At 38.2% G+C, this 19,886-nt stretch overlaps 1 protein-coding gene across 28 annotated transcripts in view; it reads right to left on the minus strand.

The window, feature by feature from the left end:
* The window catches only part of ABI2 (abl interactor 2), a 97,735-nt gene that overhangs the window by 18,290 nt on the left and 59,559 nt on the right, over window positions 1-19,886 (minus strand). For 4 of the 28 annotated variants that reach the window (XM_037165907.2, XM_037165909.2, XM_037165910.2 and 1 more), the window contains 4 exons: window positions 19,549-19,695; window positions 18,713-18,837; window positions 17,311-17,493; window positions 9,604-9,762 (listed from right to left, as the gene is read on the minus strand). In XM_037165907.2, coding sequence (XP_037021802.1) covers window positions 9,604-9,762; window positions 17,311-17,493; window positions 18,713-18,837; window positions 19,549-19,695 — 614 coding nt within the window. The remainder of the gene's footprint in view (window positions 1-9,603; window positions 9,763-17,310; window positions 17,494-18,712; window positions 18,838-19,548; window positions 19,696-19,886) is intronic. The other 24 variants (XM_053658500.1, XM_053658608.1, XM_053658547.1 and 21 more) reach the window with 7 other exon arrangements.

Consider the following 19,886-nt stretch of genomic DNA (forward strand, 5'->3'; position numbering starts at 1 on the left):
GTAGGTAATACAAGGAAACAAGCTGCTGAATGGCAAGGCAGGGGGAAAGAACGATACAATAAACAGGATGTATGAAAGTGACTTAGGCATAAACCTGGGAGGCAACTGGAAAGTTTGGGTTAAGTCTGTGAGAAAACCTGAAAGGTACAGAGCTAGTAATGATCAGTAGAGAGGTAACAGCTGTGTTGTGAGTAAAAGCAGGGAGAAGATCTATAACGAGTAGATAAGAGTTAAGCAGATAACCCTGAAGAATATCTAGATTTAAGGGACAGAGAAGAATAAGCCTAAAAATTGACATCTTCCTTCAAAAGACACATTTTGGTGAGGCTTTTCCCAAAAGTCATACGTGTTGGTAATAAATCCTTAGGGTTGTATGTCTGTCTCCTACTCATTGAAGCCTGAAATAATTGTTGATATGTTCACGATACCGTTTCCCAACTGGGGTAAGAAGAAGACTGAACGAACAGAGAAGGGAGCACAGACAAAGTAGATCAAACTGAGAAGCAGCAGAAGACGGCAAATGGCAATAGGAAAGTGGCAATGCCACGAATGTTCATTACGGAACAAGATGAAAAGCTCCTCTTCTGTTGGCAGCCATCCGAACCTCCCCTGTAACAGAAAAGCAGACACTGCCCACTTCAGTCATTATTTCTCATCCATACTTTTTTTAAAAAGAAGGCTCCTGATAATCCAATAAATGAATGATTAGGTGCCTTAACTTAAAGGAGTCTTTTTGAAATAATTGTAATAAATATGTTTAGTGCCAGGTGAGTACTTGAATTATCAGGGGGAACACTTTGTAAATTATATAAATGTCTAATCACCACACTGTACACCTGAAACTAATATAAAAATAATATTGAATGACAACTGCCCCCTCAAAGTCTTTTTGTAGGTAGGCTGTTTATTATTTTTTTTAAAAGATGAGTATATGTTTTATTTCTTTTCTAGTTCTGAAAGTGAAAATACGAAATCATGGGAATTTTAAGAAGGCAGAGATTGCTGGAAAGCAAGGGGCCCCATTCAGACAGAGGACCCTGAGTCCGGCACAGAAGCTCTCCTCATCGTGCCTGGGAAGGCTGGGGGACAGGGAGAGCTGCCAAGGCGGCAGATGACAAGCACCATGCCTTGTCCAAGGCAGGGAGGAGCCAACAGAGAAGAAGGCGCAGTGCTCAAAGCACACTGCCTAACAAACGTGATACAACCAGCTATGCCTACCCAGCAGGGGCTGCCAGAGAAGACTCTTGGTTAGTAGTCTTGCAGGAGTTGGGGCAAAGGCAAACATGGCCAACATTAGCCCTCCTTTGTTGGAAAACTGGACACTCCCACTGGCTTCTGGATCACGTGGGATTCCTAGAGAAAGGATCTTTCAAAAAGGACACCGGGAGAAGCTAACTTGCTCTCTGGGCTCTCTCTTGGCTCTTGGCGCTCTGGCTTGGGGCTTTTGGTTGCAGGTGAGCTTGGATGCTCTGGGTCTGTGGCCCTTGCCTCCTGCAAGGACAGAGCAGTTATATGATGGGTGGGCGAATGCTGGGCCCACCAGGGGCTTAGGCCCCACATGACTGGAAGCCCACTCACTCCTAGAGGCAGAGTCCCGCTCTGGGCTGTGTGCCTCAATGGGCTCCAGCATCTGGGTCACTACGATGCAGTGCAGCATGGCACACAGGTCCTGGACTGCTACTTGGAAACAGATCAGTGCACCCAGATCCTGAAGGAGAGCTGCTGCAAGAAGACAGCAACTCTGAAACCCATGAACGCACATTCCAGAAGGGATGGAGATCTATCTGTGTGGCCAGCTTCAGCTCTAGAAAGGACAGATGAGGAAATGGGAAACTTCCAGGTATGGTTTTGGCTTGTAACTTTTGGGAGAGCAAGTTCTGGGTCTCATAAGAGAGAAGGACTCAGAGCAGGAGTGCTCTCAGTACCGCCCACCAAACTGGAACCTTGTTAATAAAAACCAGTTTCCTTCAATACATTACTTCAATTTTCAAGTAATGTATCAAGGCAACTAGAGGCTGAACACCATGGTGCGTGGTTACAGCAACCCCAGATTTTCCTTAAAAAGAATTATTTTATAACAAAACAATTTACGAGTTTTTTTTTTTCAGAGCCAGCCCCAGGGCATGTTTAAAATTAAATTCCAATGGAGTTTACAAAGATCGCCTGAAATTCTGCTTTTTTTGCCCAGCACCAAACCTTTTCCATGACAGTTCATATCAATTCAGATACTATAGCATTTTCTCTCTGGACCATCTAAGTAAGAATTCAGCTGACCAGAACTCTTGTGAACCAAAACATCCTACTTGAGAACAGATTTACCTTCTTTAGAGTTTAGCTGACAATAAACTATTCTAGCAGTATTTAAGCAGAATTATAATGCAAAGATTTATTTGCTATATTCAGTTTTAGTCAGGCATTTCATTAATAGGCAAAAACAGGAAGTAACTACAAATTGTTTTCACTTCATTTAGCTAAGATGATTCCTCATAGTAAAAGATCCTTTCCCTATGACCACTAAAAGATCTCCAAATATAGATTCAGTAATATTATGTTCACAGTACACAATTATAAAGTTAATATGAAGATACAAGCTCACCAAGTGACTGAAGTTTACACAGATATCTTAAGTAGAACAGCTGTAAGAACTATAGCTTATCTGTATAAAGAAACATGTAGGTACAGAAACAGTAAAAGGTTTTGCAAGCAAACCAAACTTAGAAGATGAGTTTGTGCTGAAAAAAAATAGTCTTTCCAAGCATGACCTTCCTGGTTATTTATAAAATCCTGTATAGCATAACCTTTGAGACTTAAGTATTTTAAAATGTCCAGTTCACAGTTTTGAAAACAGGCTTTTGTATTTTATTTTTACAGTTTTAGAAATGCTGAGTCAATTAAACAAAACAAACATTCTAAATACTACTTCTAAAACTATTAATCACTTTTAGAATATTACTGTTAAGAGGCCATGTAGATTTGATAGCCCATTCAAATTTAGTTGCTTATATTTTATACTCCAGTGAAGAAAATAATTAGAGCAATTTACTTTAAGAGTGACGTATTTTTTAAACATGAATAGGAACTTAGAACAAGGAGTATTTAAAAGTGAACTTAGTTAATCATACTCAGTAAGGGGGACTTTTCTGGTGAAAAAGAATATGGTTCCCAAATATCATCGGTACTGTCACTCCAGAAGGGTTAAAAGAACTGGAGCATTTTTGTTATTCCTTTTCAACTAAAATAAAAGTCACCATATACTGTTATGCCACGAAAAGTAGCAAATTAGGACACAGTTTAGAAACACAGCTTATGTTTGATAATCAGTGTAAAGGCTCTATCTGGTTTATTCGATCATTTAGAAATCTACTGACACCTTTCAGTTGCTATCTTGCTCTTTTGTTCTCCTTAACCGTTTTCTAACAAACCCTAAAGAATGGCCAAAATGAGGATTTAAAAATAGCTTTTTACTACTGCTCTTAACTCATACTGTGCTTAAGCCCTTCCACATCTGTATTCTTCTTTATATTTTTTAATGTATTTTATTGATTATGCCATTACAGTTGTTCTATTCCCCCCTTCATTCCCTTCCACCCTGCACATCCCTCCCCCACCATTCCCCCCTTTAGTTTATGACCATGTGTCTCAAGTTCTTTAGATTCCATATCTCCCCTACTATTCTTGCCCTTCCCCTATCTATTTTCTACCTACCATCTATGCTACTTATTTTCTGTACCTTCTCCCCCCTTCTCCCACTCCCCTGTTGCTAACCCTCCATGAGATCTTCATTTCTATGATTCTGCTCCTGATCTAGCTGTCCTTTTAGTTTGCTTTTGTTTTAGGTGTGGTTGTTAATAACTCTGAGTTTGCTGTCCTTTCACTGTTCATCTTTTTTCTCTTCTTTTTCTTAGATAAGTCCCTTTAACATTTCATATAATAAGGGCTTGGTGATGATGAACTCCTTGAACTTGATTTTATCTGAGAAACACTTTATCTGTCCTTCCACTCTAAATGAAAGCTTTGCTGGATAGATCAATCTTGGTTGTAGGTCTTTCGTTTTTATGGTTTGGAATACTTCTTTCCAGCCCCTTCTTGCCTGTAAGGTCTCTTTTGAGAAATCAACTGGCAGTCTGATGGGAACTCCTTTGTAGGTGACTGTCCCCTTATCTCTTGCTGCTTCTAGGATTCTCTCCTTCATTTTAATCTTGGCTAATGTAATGATGATGTGTCTTGCTGTGTTTCTTCTTGGGTCCAACTTCTTTGGGACTCTCTGAGCTTCCTGGATTTCCTGGAAGTCTATTTCCTTTGCCAGATTGGGGAAGTTCTCCTTTATTATTTGTTCAAATAAGTTTTCCACTGGTGGCTGTTCCTCTTCCCCTTCTGGTACCCCTATAATTTGGATGTTGGAGCATTTAAAGATGTCCTGAAGGTTCCTAAGCGTCTCCTCATTTTTTTGGACTTTTGTTTCTTCATCCTTTTCTGTTTGGTCATTTTTTTTCTTCCTTCTGGTCCACTCCCTTGATTTGAGTCCCAGTTTCCTTTCCATCACTATTGCTTTCCTGTGCATTTCCCTTCGTTTCAATTAGTTTGGCCTTCATATGTTCCTCTAATTTGTAGCCAAAATCAACCAGTTCTGTGAGTATCCTGATCACCAGTGTTTTGAACTGTGCCTCTGATAGGTTGGCAATTTCTTGTTCGCTTAGATTTATTGGCTCTGGGGCTCTGAGTTGTTCTTGAGCCATGTTTTGATCTGTTCAGGCCTGTTACGCATGAGGAGAGGAGCCTTAGATGTTCAACAGGGCAGGGCCACCCAGGTGGCTGGTTTGTGACACTGTATGAGGGCAGGGTCAGAGAGGGAGCAATAGTGATCCCCTCTGCTGCTTCCTGCTGCTGGGGCCTGCGGGGTCTGTCTCACTGCTCGCTCCTTCACTGGTTTATCTGTGCTGGAATGTGTGACCGCAGTCAGCCTGCTGCCTTGCACCTTCACTGGGTCCACCCATTGCTACCCCACACCTGGGATCCTCCCTCGGCTGCCTGTGCCTGGGTCAGGGGATCTTTTTTGCCCGACCCGCTCCACTGCTGGCTTCGCCCCTCTTACCGTCTGGCTGAATGGTTCGTTGTTGTCGGATTTCTGTATAGATCAATTTTCTGTAGTTTGGCTGCATTTTTTGTTGCTAAAACTTTGTTGTTTTTAAACTTGGTTGTACAAGAAGGTACAGTGTTTCCACCTATGCCTCCATCTTGGCAGAAGTCCTCTTCTTGATATTTTTGATAATTCTGTAACTTAACTATCATTTTAATGTGATATGGCTTTTCTTTTGCAATTTTACCAACCCAATATTGTTTTTCACTGTTTTTTAATTTTTAGTTGTTTTTAATAATATTCGGGGGTTATAGCATGACATTTTCCCTGTGTTAAAATAACATTCAGAAATTTCTCTATCTCATATAACTGTATACAGTCACAGTTCTTGGAACCAACATTCTACTTTATGAATTACAAGGTTTTTTTGAGGTTTTGTTGTTAGAAAATATGAACAATAAAATATAGAATATCTTTTACCAAAGCCTTACTATTTAAATACCACATAATTGATTCTTTACAATTATAGACTGAAGGTTTGCGTCTTCCCAAAATTCATATGCTTGAAATCTTAATTCCCAATGTGTTGGTATAGGAGGTAGGGCCTTGGGGAGGGGATTAGCCCATGAGGGTGGAGCTCTCATGAAAGGGATCAGTGCCCTTGTAAAAGAAACCCCACAGAGCTCGCTCTCTCTTCTTCTACCATGTGAGGCCTCAACATGAAGGTGGTAGTTTGCAGCCCAGAAATGGGTTCTCACCAGAACTCGGACCATGTTAACACACTGATCTCCGACTTCCAGGCTCCAGAACTGTGAGATGTTTCTGTTGTTTATCAGCATCCAGTCTGTGGAACTTTGTTATAGAAGCCCAACTGAGACACTTACCAAACTAGGTTTATATATGTATTATTTGTGTGTGTGTATTCTTTTTTCACTGCCAAGGTGCTTCGTATTTATATTTAAACACTGTTAACTTGTGATTAGTCCTATGTTTTGATGACCCTCCTCTTAGTGTTGACAAGATGAATGATAAACTGATGCTGTAATTTCTTTGGCTGGATTAGGTTAAGAAACAATAAGAACCAAAGTGTTCCTTTCATCATTGTGCTCCCAGGACTTGGCTCTAGACACCTGTGTTCTGCATTTTACTTCCTATGTTATAATAGCCTTTCAAACTCAAACCAGGTCTAGCAACAGTGCGGCTAGATTTACGTCTCAAAGAAACCCCAAGTGAACTACATCCAGATGAATCTCAGCCTGTTAGCTCACTTCTTCAGAAGCACACATCCATGTCAAGCCCCCAACTGCCAAAAATATGCTCATAAAGCATACCTGGGGTCATTTTGTTAAATCAGGTTATTAGCTACTTGAAAATGCACAAATTTTCTCACTTTAAATATGAAAAAACAGGGACCACTGTAAGACCAGTGGAGTAATACATGAGGCTTATATGATATTATAAAGCAAATAAAATAAAGGTGCATTTAATAGCTTTAATATACTGATTTGTAAGGCATTAAGTCTTGTAAAAGAAGAAAAAACTTCAAAGAACATGTTTTAGTAAAAAACATTTTTAGTTTAGAACAAGCACTCTGATTAATCAACTAAAAAGGCTGCAGTTACACTCTATAAGCAAGCAGTTACCAAATCCCTGGAGTGGAAAAGCAGAACTTAATAGACAGGAACGAACGAACACACACACACACACACACACACACACACACACACACACACACACTAAACACCTAACTAAACTGCCTCACACATTACATTGAAGGCTCACAATTTCAATTCACTGTACTTTCATGAGCATAAAAAATACTTTTACTAAAATGATTCCAAAGAGTAAGATATTTTTCTACTTTAATATATACTTTCAAGTATGTTAAAATTAGATTTATAAAGAAAGAAGTACTGAAATAAGTATTAAAACATTTAAATATGTGCCTAAACAGCCTTCAAATAATTTCCACTAACCGGGTTCTCATAAGATCAATACTTTGTACATGTACATGGCATGAAGTGTCCTTGAATACATTGAGTTAGCCAAAAAGTTCATTTAGTTTTTTCTGCATGATGGCTCTAGTAGTGTTTAGTTGTCTTTAAACTTCATTTGAAACAATTTTGTTATACTGTATTGTGACAGCTGTCATAGCAGCATGCACTTTAGAAAACTTACCAAAATTGGTGGATTTTTGTGTAGCCATTTTAATATTGAAGACAGAAGATGACAGGCAACATTTTCAGCGTCTTATGCTTTATTATTTCAAGAAAGGTGAAAATGCAACTGAAATGCAGAACAAGATTTGTGCAGTATATGGAGAAGGTGCTGTGACTGATCGAACATGTGAAAAGTGGTTTATGAAGTTTCTTGGTACTATTGACATTTTGGCCAAATAATTCTTTTCTGTGGGGCTGTCTTATTCATTGGAAGATGTTTAGCAGCACCCCTGGCCTCTACTCACTAGAAGCCAATAGTGGGAGACAGCTGACATACTCAAAATATTCCAATCAGCAATTGCATTGGTGAAATGGAAAAATGTGTCTTTTACACAAAAAACTAAATGGACTTTGTGGCCAACTCATTATGTTCTGTATATTATGTAGAGTTGGTCCCAAGCTGTAACAGTGAAGCATCTCAACTCCAGAACCACCCCATTTGGGGTTGACATCATTCTTCCAACATTCTTCCAAAGATAAGAAAGGGCATAAGGGCCCTAAGCTATAACTATCTAGATTTCCAAGATGGCCAGAGAGAGAGAACTATGAAATAATCCATATATAACAAACAGAAATTTAAAAATAAAAATGCATTTAGGTACAAGATAACTCCTATTCAAATATGGGTTTGGAACACATGATTTAATAGAAAGAATAAAAAGGCAGATTTGTCAAAATTACGCTCAAAATGAGTTAAAAAGAATGGCACAGCCAACATTACTAAGTGTGATCAAAGATAGCAGGAAGAAATATATTTCAAGTAAGGCATGACAGGGTGCACTGAATAGAATATAAATCCAGCATTTAATTTGAAGAGAGACCCAAAACACTGAAGGGATCTGAATAAAGGAAAAAGGGGTTCATTCCATATTCAACAAATAGTTATTGAGCACAATTCCCAAATTATAACTGTGTAAATGAATGGCAATGTCTCAGGGGCTCATGCACTTTACCATCCAATGTGGACTTCCTCCTCCCAACAAAACAGAACACATGAGAGAATAAGAAAAATACATATTTTTTAAATGTGAAGGTAGGTAACAAAGTATAATAGAAAGAATATGAAGTCAGATAACCTAAGTTCAAATCCTAATTTGACCATCACCTCAGTCTCAGTTTCCTGAGTCTCAGTTTCCTCACCCATAAAATACAGATGAAAATGATCACATAATTGTAAGAATCAAATAAGATAATAAATATAAACGCATTCTTTAAACTGTGTTCAAGAAAAGGGTTCAGCCCTGGCTGGTGTGGCTCAGTGGACTGAGTGCCGGTCTGCAAACCAAAGGGTTGCTAGTTTAATTCCCAGTCAGGGCACATGCCTGGCACATGCGGGCCAGGTCCCCAGCTGGGGGCGTGTGAGAGGCAACCCATCGATATATCTCTCGTATATCAGTGTTTCTCTCTCTCTCTTTCTCCCTCTTCTCCCTCTCTCTATATAAGTAAAATCTTTAAAAAAAAGAGTTCAAATTTCTTCTACACAATTCCAAAGAATAAAACAAGGTCTCACCAAAAGGTAGCAGCCACAGCATACAGATTCGAACTCCATAAAATTAAGGGTATATCAAATATAAAATGGGCTATCTCCTAATATTACAGGCAATCACATACAAACTTACTGGCCTCTTGACAAAAATCCAGAAAAACATAGTAAGTTGGCATACCATATCTACAATAATATCATATCTACATAAATTCTAAGGTTTTTCTCTTACCCTTTCTGGAAAATCAAAAATATTATATAATAAATATGTGCCAGATTAAGTTTTCTGTATGCATGATGCAACTGAATGATGTTATATCTGAAACAATCTGTTCAAGTCCCAGTATTCCCATCACAGGTTTGGTATTTTCATTAAATAAGATAGTATAACTCCCTAGCACAAAGCAACTTCAAAAATGTCCCCTTTACTTTGCTACTTATAAACTCTGGTCATATATATTTGATTGTCATTATTTGCTATTCATAGAGTAAGTATATCTGATTAAATAGGAAGAAAATATTGTTTAACACAATATACTATTTTTAAAAGCAAATAATCACTAGCATATTCAAAAAGATTCTATTCAGGAAAATTAAGTTCTACAACTTTATATAAAAACCATATATTGATGTTTTTTAAAAAAGAAAAAGAACTGGAAAATACAGTATTAGGAACCTTGTATTCATTCTTCCATTTATTAAAAAAATATAGTACTGACCACCTATCATGTGCTAATTAATCATTTGTAATTAAAGGGTTTTTTTCCTTTGTCACTGAAGGATATTAACCAGGTACATTCCATAGAATGCAATAAATATCTAACCTGGATTCTGGCTATAAAAAGGTCCTCCATTCATCTGATTCTGAAGGCTTGTTTGTGAAGTTATAGAAGGAGGGCGTCTATAGGGCAATGAGCCCCCTACTGTTGGGGGAGTGTGGCGAGAGGCAGGTCTATTCATGCTGTAGAACTGAACAGGATGACCTGGAAGAGGAAGCAAACATAAATTTGCCATTAAAAGAAAATTATCTCAGACAATGAAATACTTTGGGTACAAAGCCTAAATCTTAATAAGATTATGAAAAATGACAATGTTAGCTAATTAAATTAGTTATCAGGCAAAACATGATGCAAGGTGACAATTATCGCTCAGCAGACATTATATTCAATATAAAAACAGAAAAACAGATTCATGATTAGGTCTAGAAAAGCTACATCTAAATAGACTACTAATTAATATTAAGATTTTAGTATGTAAATAATCTGATAGGCTTTCCAAATCATCACAATTAGCGAGGACTCACTTCCCCAGCTCCACCCCACAAACTCACTAACCACTAAAAGTAAACTAAACAAGTAAGAATGACATTTGGGAGAGTAAAAGAAGAAAATGTTTGCTATACAGCCTTATTCCAAATTAATACTAATAATAGTAAACTTAAGGTAGCAAAGCAACTTAAAAACTATTTCCAGCAAAAGGTCAAGTGAGATAAGTCAAACATATCTTTATTGGATCAAAGATATCTATCTCTAAAACCAGGTTATTTTGTCTTAAAATTAGAGTTCAAGAAATTTACAATTATGAAAAAAGCTACGACACAAAAAGTGAATCAAAATATATCTTATTTTAAGTATCATCCCTGAATCTGTATACACTTATCAGCCATTCACTGTGTTCTGATCACTGGGAGTACTTCACTAACTAATACCAACTGAAAACACTATTTCTTAACTATCCAATTCTTAAATTTTATCTTAATTCCACTCCCACTCAAAATCATTCCACTGGGGGCCTACTGTTACAATCAGACAAAGCACTAGGCAGGGGTGTCCAACCTTTTGGTGTCTCTGGGCCACACTGAAAGAAGAGTTGTCTTGGGCCACACATTAAATACATTGCAACATATAATCACACAAAAAAAATCTCATAATGTATTAGTAAATTTACGATTTTGTGTTGGGCCACATTCACAGCCATCCTGAGCTGCATGCGGTCTGTGGGCTACAAGTTGGATGCCCCTGCAAGAGCATCCCAGAGAACACTTCAGCAGGCAGGAGAGGAAGAGAGGGAAAGGAAGAGGAGGGAGAAGACAGAGGGAGAGAAGGAGTAAAGAAAAGTATCAGGGGAAGAAAAGAGGAGAGAAGGAGGAAGGATAAGGTGAAAGGGAGGATAAGGTGAAAGGGAGGAAGGAAAAGGAAATGAGAAAGGGCAAAAGAGGAAGGAAGGAAAGGTGAGAGGAGGAAAAAGAGAACTTGTAACATTTTTCATGTTATTCATGACTAAAATTGGTCTTCAGGAACTTCGATAAACTTATCAAACCTTGACTTCTACAAAGATTATAAAAGCACTCAAGAACCACCATATCATTTTATCTTCTTGTATATAACAATATCAAAACCTAAACAGCAATTCTGTTATATACAAATCTTAAGTAGTAAAGCTTACACATAATCCACTGTCAAGACATTATAATCATGGTTGAAAATATAAAAACAGTTCCAGCCAAGATAGAGGCAAAGATAGATACCTTTGCTTCCTCACACAACCAAAAGAAGTATAACGACCAATTTAAAATAAAAAAACAACCCAAACTGCCAGAAAAATCAAACTGTATGAAGTCCAACAACCAAGGAGTTAAAGACAAAACATTCATCCAAACTGGTAAGAGGAGAGGAGACAGGCAGCTGGGGCAGAGAGGACACACAGCAAGGCAGTGGCCGGAGGACCAGGTGGACAGGCTGGAGACTGGCAGACCAGGCAATCTCACTTTCACACGTGGATAAATCAGGAGGAACAACTGGGAAGTGAGACAGACCTTGCAATCCAGGGTTCCAGCACTAGAAATGAAACCTCAAAACCTCAGGCTATGAAAATCTGTGGGGGTGGCGGTAGCAAAAGAAACCCCCAGTCTCACAGGAGAGTCTTTTGGAGGGGTCCACTGTGTACAAGAACGTACATAAACCCACCCACCCAGGAATCAGCAACAGGGCAGCACCTGGAAGGGTGCTGCTTCTCACAACAAATTCAGTTGTGGGAAGCAGGGGAAGTGACTGAAAGCAGGGTGAGAGCCAAACAAGCAGCATTGTTCCCTCTCTGAACCCTCCCCACATGCAGCGCCACAACCCAGCAAAGTAGGTGCCCCACCCTGCAGAATGCCTAGGCTCCACCCCTTACTATGTAACAGATGTGCAAAGACAAAGAAATATGAGCCAATTGAAAGAATAAAGCAAAACTCCAGAAAAAGAATTGACAAGGAAGTAGCCAAACTATCACATGCACAGTATAAAACACTGCTAATCAAAATACTCACAGAAATGACTGAATTCAATCACTAAACAAAGGAAGAAATAAAGGCTATACAAAGTGAAATAAAAGAAAATATACAGGGAATCAACAGTGAAGGGAAGGAAACCAGCACTCAAATCAATGATTTGGAGCAGATGTAAGAAATAAACATTCAACCAGAACAGAATAAAGAAACAAAAATTCAGAAAAATGAGGAGAGGTTTAGGAACCTCTGAGACAACTTTAAATGTTCCAACATCCAAATCATAGGGGTGCCAGAAGGAGAAGAGGAAGAGCAAGAAATTGAAAACTTATGTGAAAAAATAATGAAGAAAAACTTCCCCAATCTAGCAAAGGAAATTGATATGCAAGTCCAGGAAGCACAGAGAGTCCCAAAGAAGTTGGATCCAAGGAGGAACACACCAAGACATATTATAAAAAGAAAAGAAGCGAGTTCCAATAAGACTATCAGCTGATTTCTCAAAGGAAACATTGCAGGCAAGAAGCAGCTGGAAAGAAGTATTTCAAGTCATGAAAGGCAAGGCCTACATCTAAGACTGCTCTATCCAGCAAAGCTTTCATTTAGAATGGAAGGACAGATAAAGTGCTTCCCAGATAAGGTCAAGTTAAAGAATTTCATCATCACTAAGCCCTTATTATATGAAATGTTAAAGGGAATTACCTAAGAAAAAGAAGATAAAAAAGATGAACAGTAAAATGACAACAAACTCACAACTATCAATGACTGAACCTAAAACAAACAAAACTAAGCAAGTAACTAGAACAGGAACAGAATCACAGAAGTGGAGATCACATGTAAGGTTATCAGCGGGGAGGAGGAAGAGAAAGAATGGAAGAAAAGGTACAGGGACTAAGAAGCATAAATGGTAGGAAGAAAATAGACAGGGGCAGGTTGAGAATAGTATAAGAAATGGAGGACTTCCGCCAAGATGGAGGCATAGGTGGAGACGCCGTGCTTTCTCCCACAACCAAGTTGAGAGACAACAAAATATTAGCAACAGAAAACACAGCCAGAACACAGAAAATTGAACTTTTCGGAAGTCTGATAACAACGAATACTTCAGCCTGACCGGTAAGAGAGGCGAAACCAGCAGCTGGTGGAGCAGGGTTGCACAGGAAAACTTGGTCAGATGGACTCAGGCGCAGGGATCCCAGGCGTGGGGCTGCAAAGGGCAGACCCAGTGAGTGACCCAGTGAGCTACCAATGGATCCGGCGAGGGTGAAGGTCTGTGGGTTGACTGTGCTGGCGCATTCCTGCACAGATAGACCAGTGAGGGAGTGGGCAGTGAGAAGGGACCAAGCGGGTCCCAGCGACGGGAGGCAGCAGAGAGGGCCATTTCCCAATTCTGACCCCGCCCCCACATAGAGTGTCACAACCCAGCGACCCTGCCCTGGAGGCCCTGCCCCTAAGGCTCCGCTCCTCACACTTAATGGGTGGGAACAGACTATAAATGGCTCAAGATCTAAAAGCCCCAGAGCCCCTAAATCTAAGTGACGAAGAAATAGCCAAACTTTCAGATGCACAGTTCAAAACACTGCTGATCAGGATGCTCACAGAACTGGTTGATTTTAGTCACAAATTAGAGGAACATATGAAGGCTAAACTAATTGAAATGAATGGCAATGCACAGGAAAGCAATAGTGATGGAAAGGAAACTGGGACTCAAATCAAAGGAGTGGACCAGAAGGAGGAAAAAAATGACCAACCAGAAAAGAATGAAGAAACAAGAATTCAAAAAAAATGAGGAGAGACTTAGGAACCTCCAGGACATCTTTAAATGCTCCAACATCCAAATTATAGGGGTACCAGAAGGGGGAAAGGAACAGCCAGACACCAGTGGAAAACTTATTTGAACAAATAATAATGAAGGACTTCCCCAATCTGGCAAAGGAAATAGACTTCCAGGAAATCCAAAAAGCTCAGAGAGTCCCAAAGAAGTTGGACCCAAGAAGGAACACACCAAGGCACATCATCATTACATTAGCCAAGATTAAAATGAAGGAGAGAATCCTAGAAGCAGCAAGAGCTAAGGGGACAGTCACCTACAAAGGAGTTCCCATCAGACTTCCAGTTGATTTCTCAAAAGAGACCTTACAGGCAAGAAGGGGCTGGAAAGAAGTATTCCAAACCATAAAAACGAAAGACCTACAACCAAGATTGATCTATCCAGCAAAGCTTTCATTTAGAGTGGAAGGACAGATAAAGTGTTTCTCAGATAAGATCAAATTCAAGGAGTTCATCATCACCAAGCTCTTATTATATGAAATGTTAAAGGGACTTACCCAAGAAAAAGAAGATAAAAAAGATGAACAGTGAAAGGACAGCAAACTCACAGTTATTAACAACCATACCTAAAACAAAAGCAAACTAAAAGGACAGCTAGATCAGGAGCAGAACCATAGAAATGAAGATCTCATGGAGGGTTAGCAACAGGAGAGTGGGAGAAGGAGAAGGGGGGAGAAGGTACAGAAAATAAGTAGCATAGACGGTAGGTAGAAAATAGATGGGGGGCAAGAATAGTAGGGGAAATACAGAATCTAAAGAACTTGAGACACATGGTCATAAACTAAAGGGGGGGAATTGTAGGGGTGGGGGGTGCAGGGTGGAGGGGAAGAGGGGACTAGAACAACTATAATGGTATAATCAATAAAATAAAAATAAAAATTAAAAAAGAAATAGAGAAGCCAAAGAACTTATATGTACAACCCATGGACATGAATTAAGTTGGGAGGAATGCTGGAGGGAATAGGGGTACTGGGCAGAGGGTGATAAAGGGGAGAAAGAATGGGACAACTGAAATAGTATAATAAAATATACTTAAAAATATAAAAACACAAGCTATCATTTAAAAGGTGTATCTTGTCATTTAAATCACCAGATCCAGCCCTAGCTGGTGTGGCTCAGTTAACTGCAGCATCATCCCACAGACCAAGGGGTCACAGGTTCTATTCCTGGTCAGGGCACATGCCTAGGTTTCAGATTGGTGCCTGACCAGAGCACATGCAGGAGGCAACCAATAGATGTTTCTCACATCTGTGTTGCTCTCCCTCTCCACTCCCTCCCTTCCCCACTCTATAAAATAAATAAACGTGTCCTCGGGTGAGGATTAAAAAAAAAAAGATAAATCACTAGATACAAATAAATTATTGGCATTTTAGTAATAAATTAAATTTGTCTTAACAAAGTTAACAAATTTAATTTGTTACTCTGTAACAAATTAAAACAAACCAAGGATCATCAAGTTAAAAACATGTGATAATTAACAGCATTGTGAATTTTATATAGTTAGATCTAGTCTAAAATCTCACATGTAAGTCCTCAGTGATTCAGAGACACTACATAAAAGAAACAGACTATTCTTATCATTAATAAGGCATTTACTTTGCATTTGGTTGAAAACCAAAACAAAACTAGTTTCACTATCACATATCTAATTATAAAACCTAAAATAAATAACTTCTAGAAGAAAACAGGACAAAATCTTTATGACCATATGCAAGGCAAAGAGCTTGTAAATATGACACCAAAATCACAATCCACAAAAGAAATAAAATCAATGAACTATCCAAATTCTGAAATGAAAACCTAAACCTACACAAAAGTCTGTGTACAAATGTTTATGGTAGTTTAGTCATAACCACCCCATAAAGGAAATAATCCAAATGTCCCTCCCCTGGGAAAGTGACAAACAAACTGTGTATATCCATACAGAACACTACTCAGAATAATAAAAAGGAACAAAATAATGAAACATGAAACAACACAGATAAATATCCAATGCATCATGCTAAAAGACTATACACCATATTCTTCCATTTGCATGATAGTCTCACAAAGGCAAAACTTAAAAGACTAACACCAGACTTGCCAGGGGCTAGGAGTGAAAGGCAGGACTGCCTACAAAGGAAGCTGGGAGGCAGTTGGGGGACGTTAAGACTGTTACAGGTCTTGACTGTAGCTGTCATGACATCACTGTATAAAATTCAAAACTCAAAGTAATACACATTAAAAAGGGTAAATTTTACCGTACATAAATTATACCTTAATAAAAAGAAAAATACATGGTGATTCAAAGACAATGTATAAAAAAGATTATGTCCACGTAAATTGTTACTGAGGCATTCACTGACTTGCTTTTTGTTTAAAAAACCTAACTATAATTATCCACTCATACAATAAATGTTTATTCAGTGTTTATGAACCAGCACTTGTTATTAAATTATAAAAATGCTGACTTGCACATGGGGGTGATTTGTCCTTTGTGGACTTAAAATGATTTCAAGATGTATCCTTTACTGACACAGGAGCGTAGCAAAATTCCTTTATTTAACTAGTCTGGCCAAACAGAGCTGCATGGAGATCAAAGAACAGCCCATGTTTACATTTACCCACTGTAGAAAGCTTTTCTTAAAAAGTGCTTTTATAGAAGCTATCCCATAAAACACCATCCCAAATCCTATTACATAAAAGTGTCTTTTAATACCTTTCAATGTCTGGTTATATAGCAGGAGTGCTGAATATAAATTCTAGGATGTATTTGGGAAGCTATGATGATGTGTGTCCAAAAATACACATTTTCATAATAGACAACTTATTTACTAACCAGCATCACTATTATCTTTGCAAATATATTTTGTGGCAATTGAACCTTTTTCTCCTTCCCCATCAAAAAAATAAATTTTAGGCTATAATTTCAGTCAACCTTAAATAACAAGTAAATCTGAAATTCTTTAAAAATCCATTCATTGTCTATGTGTTTCCAGTGCTGCTATAGCAAACAACAGGTTCCATTAAAATATAGAGACTTTTAAACAGCTATATCAGATATTTCCTATAAAATATACCTTAGAATTAGTCAGACTTTTCATTAATAACCTGTAACAAACATTTCTAATGACAAATTTTCAAAACTATATAAAGAAAGCGCCACATTAAATTCACAAACCTCTAGTAAATGAAATCCAAGCAATAAAAAAAAATATATTTGTGTTGCTCTATTGGAAAAATGTATGAGAAACTTCACCCTGATTTCCTCAGTATATTTTAGTTTGATCACATGTCATTTTCCAGTTAGTAAATTATTCTTCATATTTATATATACATACATACACACACACACACACACACAAAGCACAAATAAACAAAAATCATAAAGCCAGAGTTCCAGGTAATAGAAGAGCCAGATGACTGGATTTTGCCTGCCAAGGAATAAGCCAATACTCACCTGTAGGGGGAGTAGAAGAAACAACAGGGGGAGTTGGAGAAGTGAAGCCATCAGCAAGGGTCTGGGCGCCCCCAGCAGCTGCTTCAGGGGCAGTGGAAGAAGGGACAGTAGCAGGAACTAGAGGGGCAGGGGCAGATGCAGAAGTAGCAGGAAGGGGAGGAGTACCAGCAGAGCCAGCAGGGGCTGAGGGGAAAGAGGAGTGAGAGGCAGCATTAACGAGGCAATCCCAGTAGGCAGGACTAGAAAAGGCATTAGAGAAGTTAATGTTAGATATGCAGTGCTCAACACTAACCAAAGAATAGAAGAGAGTGGTAAAAAGCAAAAAAAAAAAAAGCTTATGTTAAGGGATTATTAGGTGTAAAGCAAATAATTCAAGATGCCAGGGTAGAGATTTTTTAATTCACTAAAAACAAGCATTCTTTTTTATCTGAAAGCCACTATTCTGTAAGAAAAGTACCCCATTTATATTATAATCTTTAGCATAACACTTTGTAAATAATATACAAAAGTAGGTCTTGGCTGGGTACTCGGATGGTTAAAGCATTGTCCTGATATGCCAAGATTGAAGGTTCAATCCCCAGCCATAGAAGAATCGACCAATGAATGCATAAATAAGTGGAACAACAAACTGATGTTTCTCTCTAATTAATTAATTACAAAACTAAACACTGGAAAACAACACCATTCCATTCTGAAATACACAAATCAGAAAAAAAGCATATACGTTCCAGCCATAAATATCTTACTAGGTAGAAAAAACATTAGGCAAAATACAAATCTTCTCTTTTCAATGATTTTTGAAGAGGTACTATCTGTTTATTAGAATAAATAAAGTATGTAATATCTATCCCTTTGTCTTTTGTGTCCTGCTTTTAAAACTAAATTTTAACTTTGGTATCCTCAGATTAAATAAATACATTTTTCTGTATCAGAGAGAAGAGGATAGCATTTCAGAGACTATTAGGCTCCGACAGTCCATTAAACTGAACAGTGAGAACTACTGTAATACTGTCTTTTAACACACTTAAACATTTAACACGTTTGTCCAATCCTTTGTTATACATATAATTTTTACACTGAGTGCCCTGTCTGTCCCAAGGCATGCACTGTCGTACCGTTAGCTGGAATTAAACATACCGCATAACAGTGCGGTACCTGAAACCTCAAAGCATCAACAGCTACAGCATCGAAAACATAAACCAAATTATAGAGAAGTGTGTGAGCATAAACTTACAAATCAGTTGGTTAAAAATCACAAATGCATAATAAAGATTTCCCAACATATATGGAGACCTAAAGGAAAATAAATCCTGATCATGAAGAAAGCCCGCTGTAATTAAATCAGAAATTGAATTCAAATTCAGAAAGGACAAGTGAAGGTGAAGCAGCATTCATGATTTACCTGGGAAGACACTGGGAGGAGAGGGAGTAGGAACAGCAATGGGAACTCCCACACTCCCACTTCCACTGTTCTCACGACTGCTGCTCCGACTACTTGGGTGGCTTCCTCCACTACTCCCACTGCTGCTAAAGAAACAGGAACCACCAAAACATGAGTATTATATACAGTAAGATCTCCAGCATTCCCCAACATTTTCCAAAATGAATATAGCTAAAATAAAGACAATTCAAGCCATGCACTTCAAATATGAATATATTAGTAGGGGGAAAAGCTGACTTGAAGAACCTTGTTTTGACCACATTTTAATAAGCCTATATTAAAGAAATTAAGAAAGAAAAAAATTGATGAACATAAATGATAAATGATGGGCTCAACACATAAAAATAATACTACTTTCTTTTACTTCAGTTTAATACTTGTCTGAAGAAACTCCTTTTATGATAAAACATAGTTTTCCTGAACAGATTAATTTTATTTATAATATTCTGATATACTATCCCATATCAATGTTTTATTGCATATAGTTTTTCATCTGTAAAGTTCCACCAAAAAACAACTTGAAATTTCCCATATCTGGTCCACAATTTTTTTAAGGTCAACTATAACTTAATTTTGCAGAGAAGTTTGTACTTGAACATGTCTTTTTCCCCCAGCTTCCTGACTGCTCAGAGTTGTATCAGAACAGGAGGAGAGAGAGGTGGAATCAGATGAGGTTTGGGAGAGTAGAGTGAGGAAAAGAACTTAGTGCTTGGAAAATGAGAGAAATTTAACTGAAGTTATCTGAACAAATTATGGTACTATGACCATCACATTTTGCACTGAGGCAGAGAAAATACCTGTAAGTTCGATTTCTTTGATTCACAGAAGCTGTCCTCACAGGGCTCTGCTGCGAGGGAGCCATATTACGGGTTGGGCTAGGTACGTAATCATTTGGTACCACTGGAGGACGCACTGGCTCCAGTGTGCGATAGGGGGAGTGCCGCCTACAAAAAGAAGAGCGTATGTATTGTGTGATTAGCAAGTTCCGGCACAATCAATTCAAAGAGTTGCCAGTAGTGAAATACGATTTGTACTCAGAGATAGAAAGATGTGTTTTTATATAACCCAGTTACCAATTTCAGTCTTTCCTTAAGTATCATTCTCTGTCATTAGGGTTTTTGATGAGTTATTTTTT

This window comes from Artibeus jamaicensis, unplaced genomic scaffold (assembly GCF_021234435.1).
Source record: "Artibeus jamaicensis isolate MK-2021 breed Jamaican fruit bat unplaced genomic scaffold, CSHL_Jam_final contig_1015, whole genome shotgun sequence".
Taxonomy (NCBI): Eukaryota; Metazoa; Chordata; class Mammalia; order Chiroptera; family Phyllostomidae; genus Artibeus; species Artibeus jamaicensis.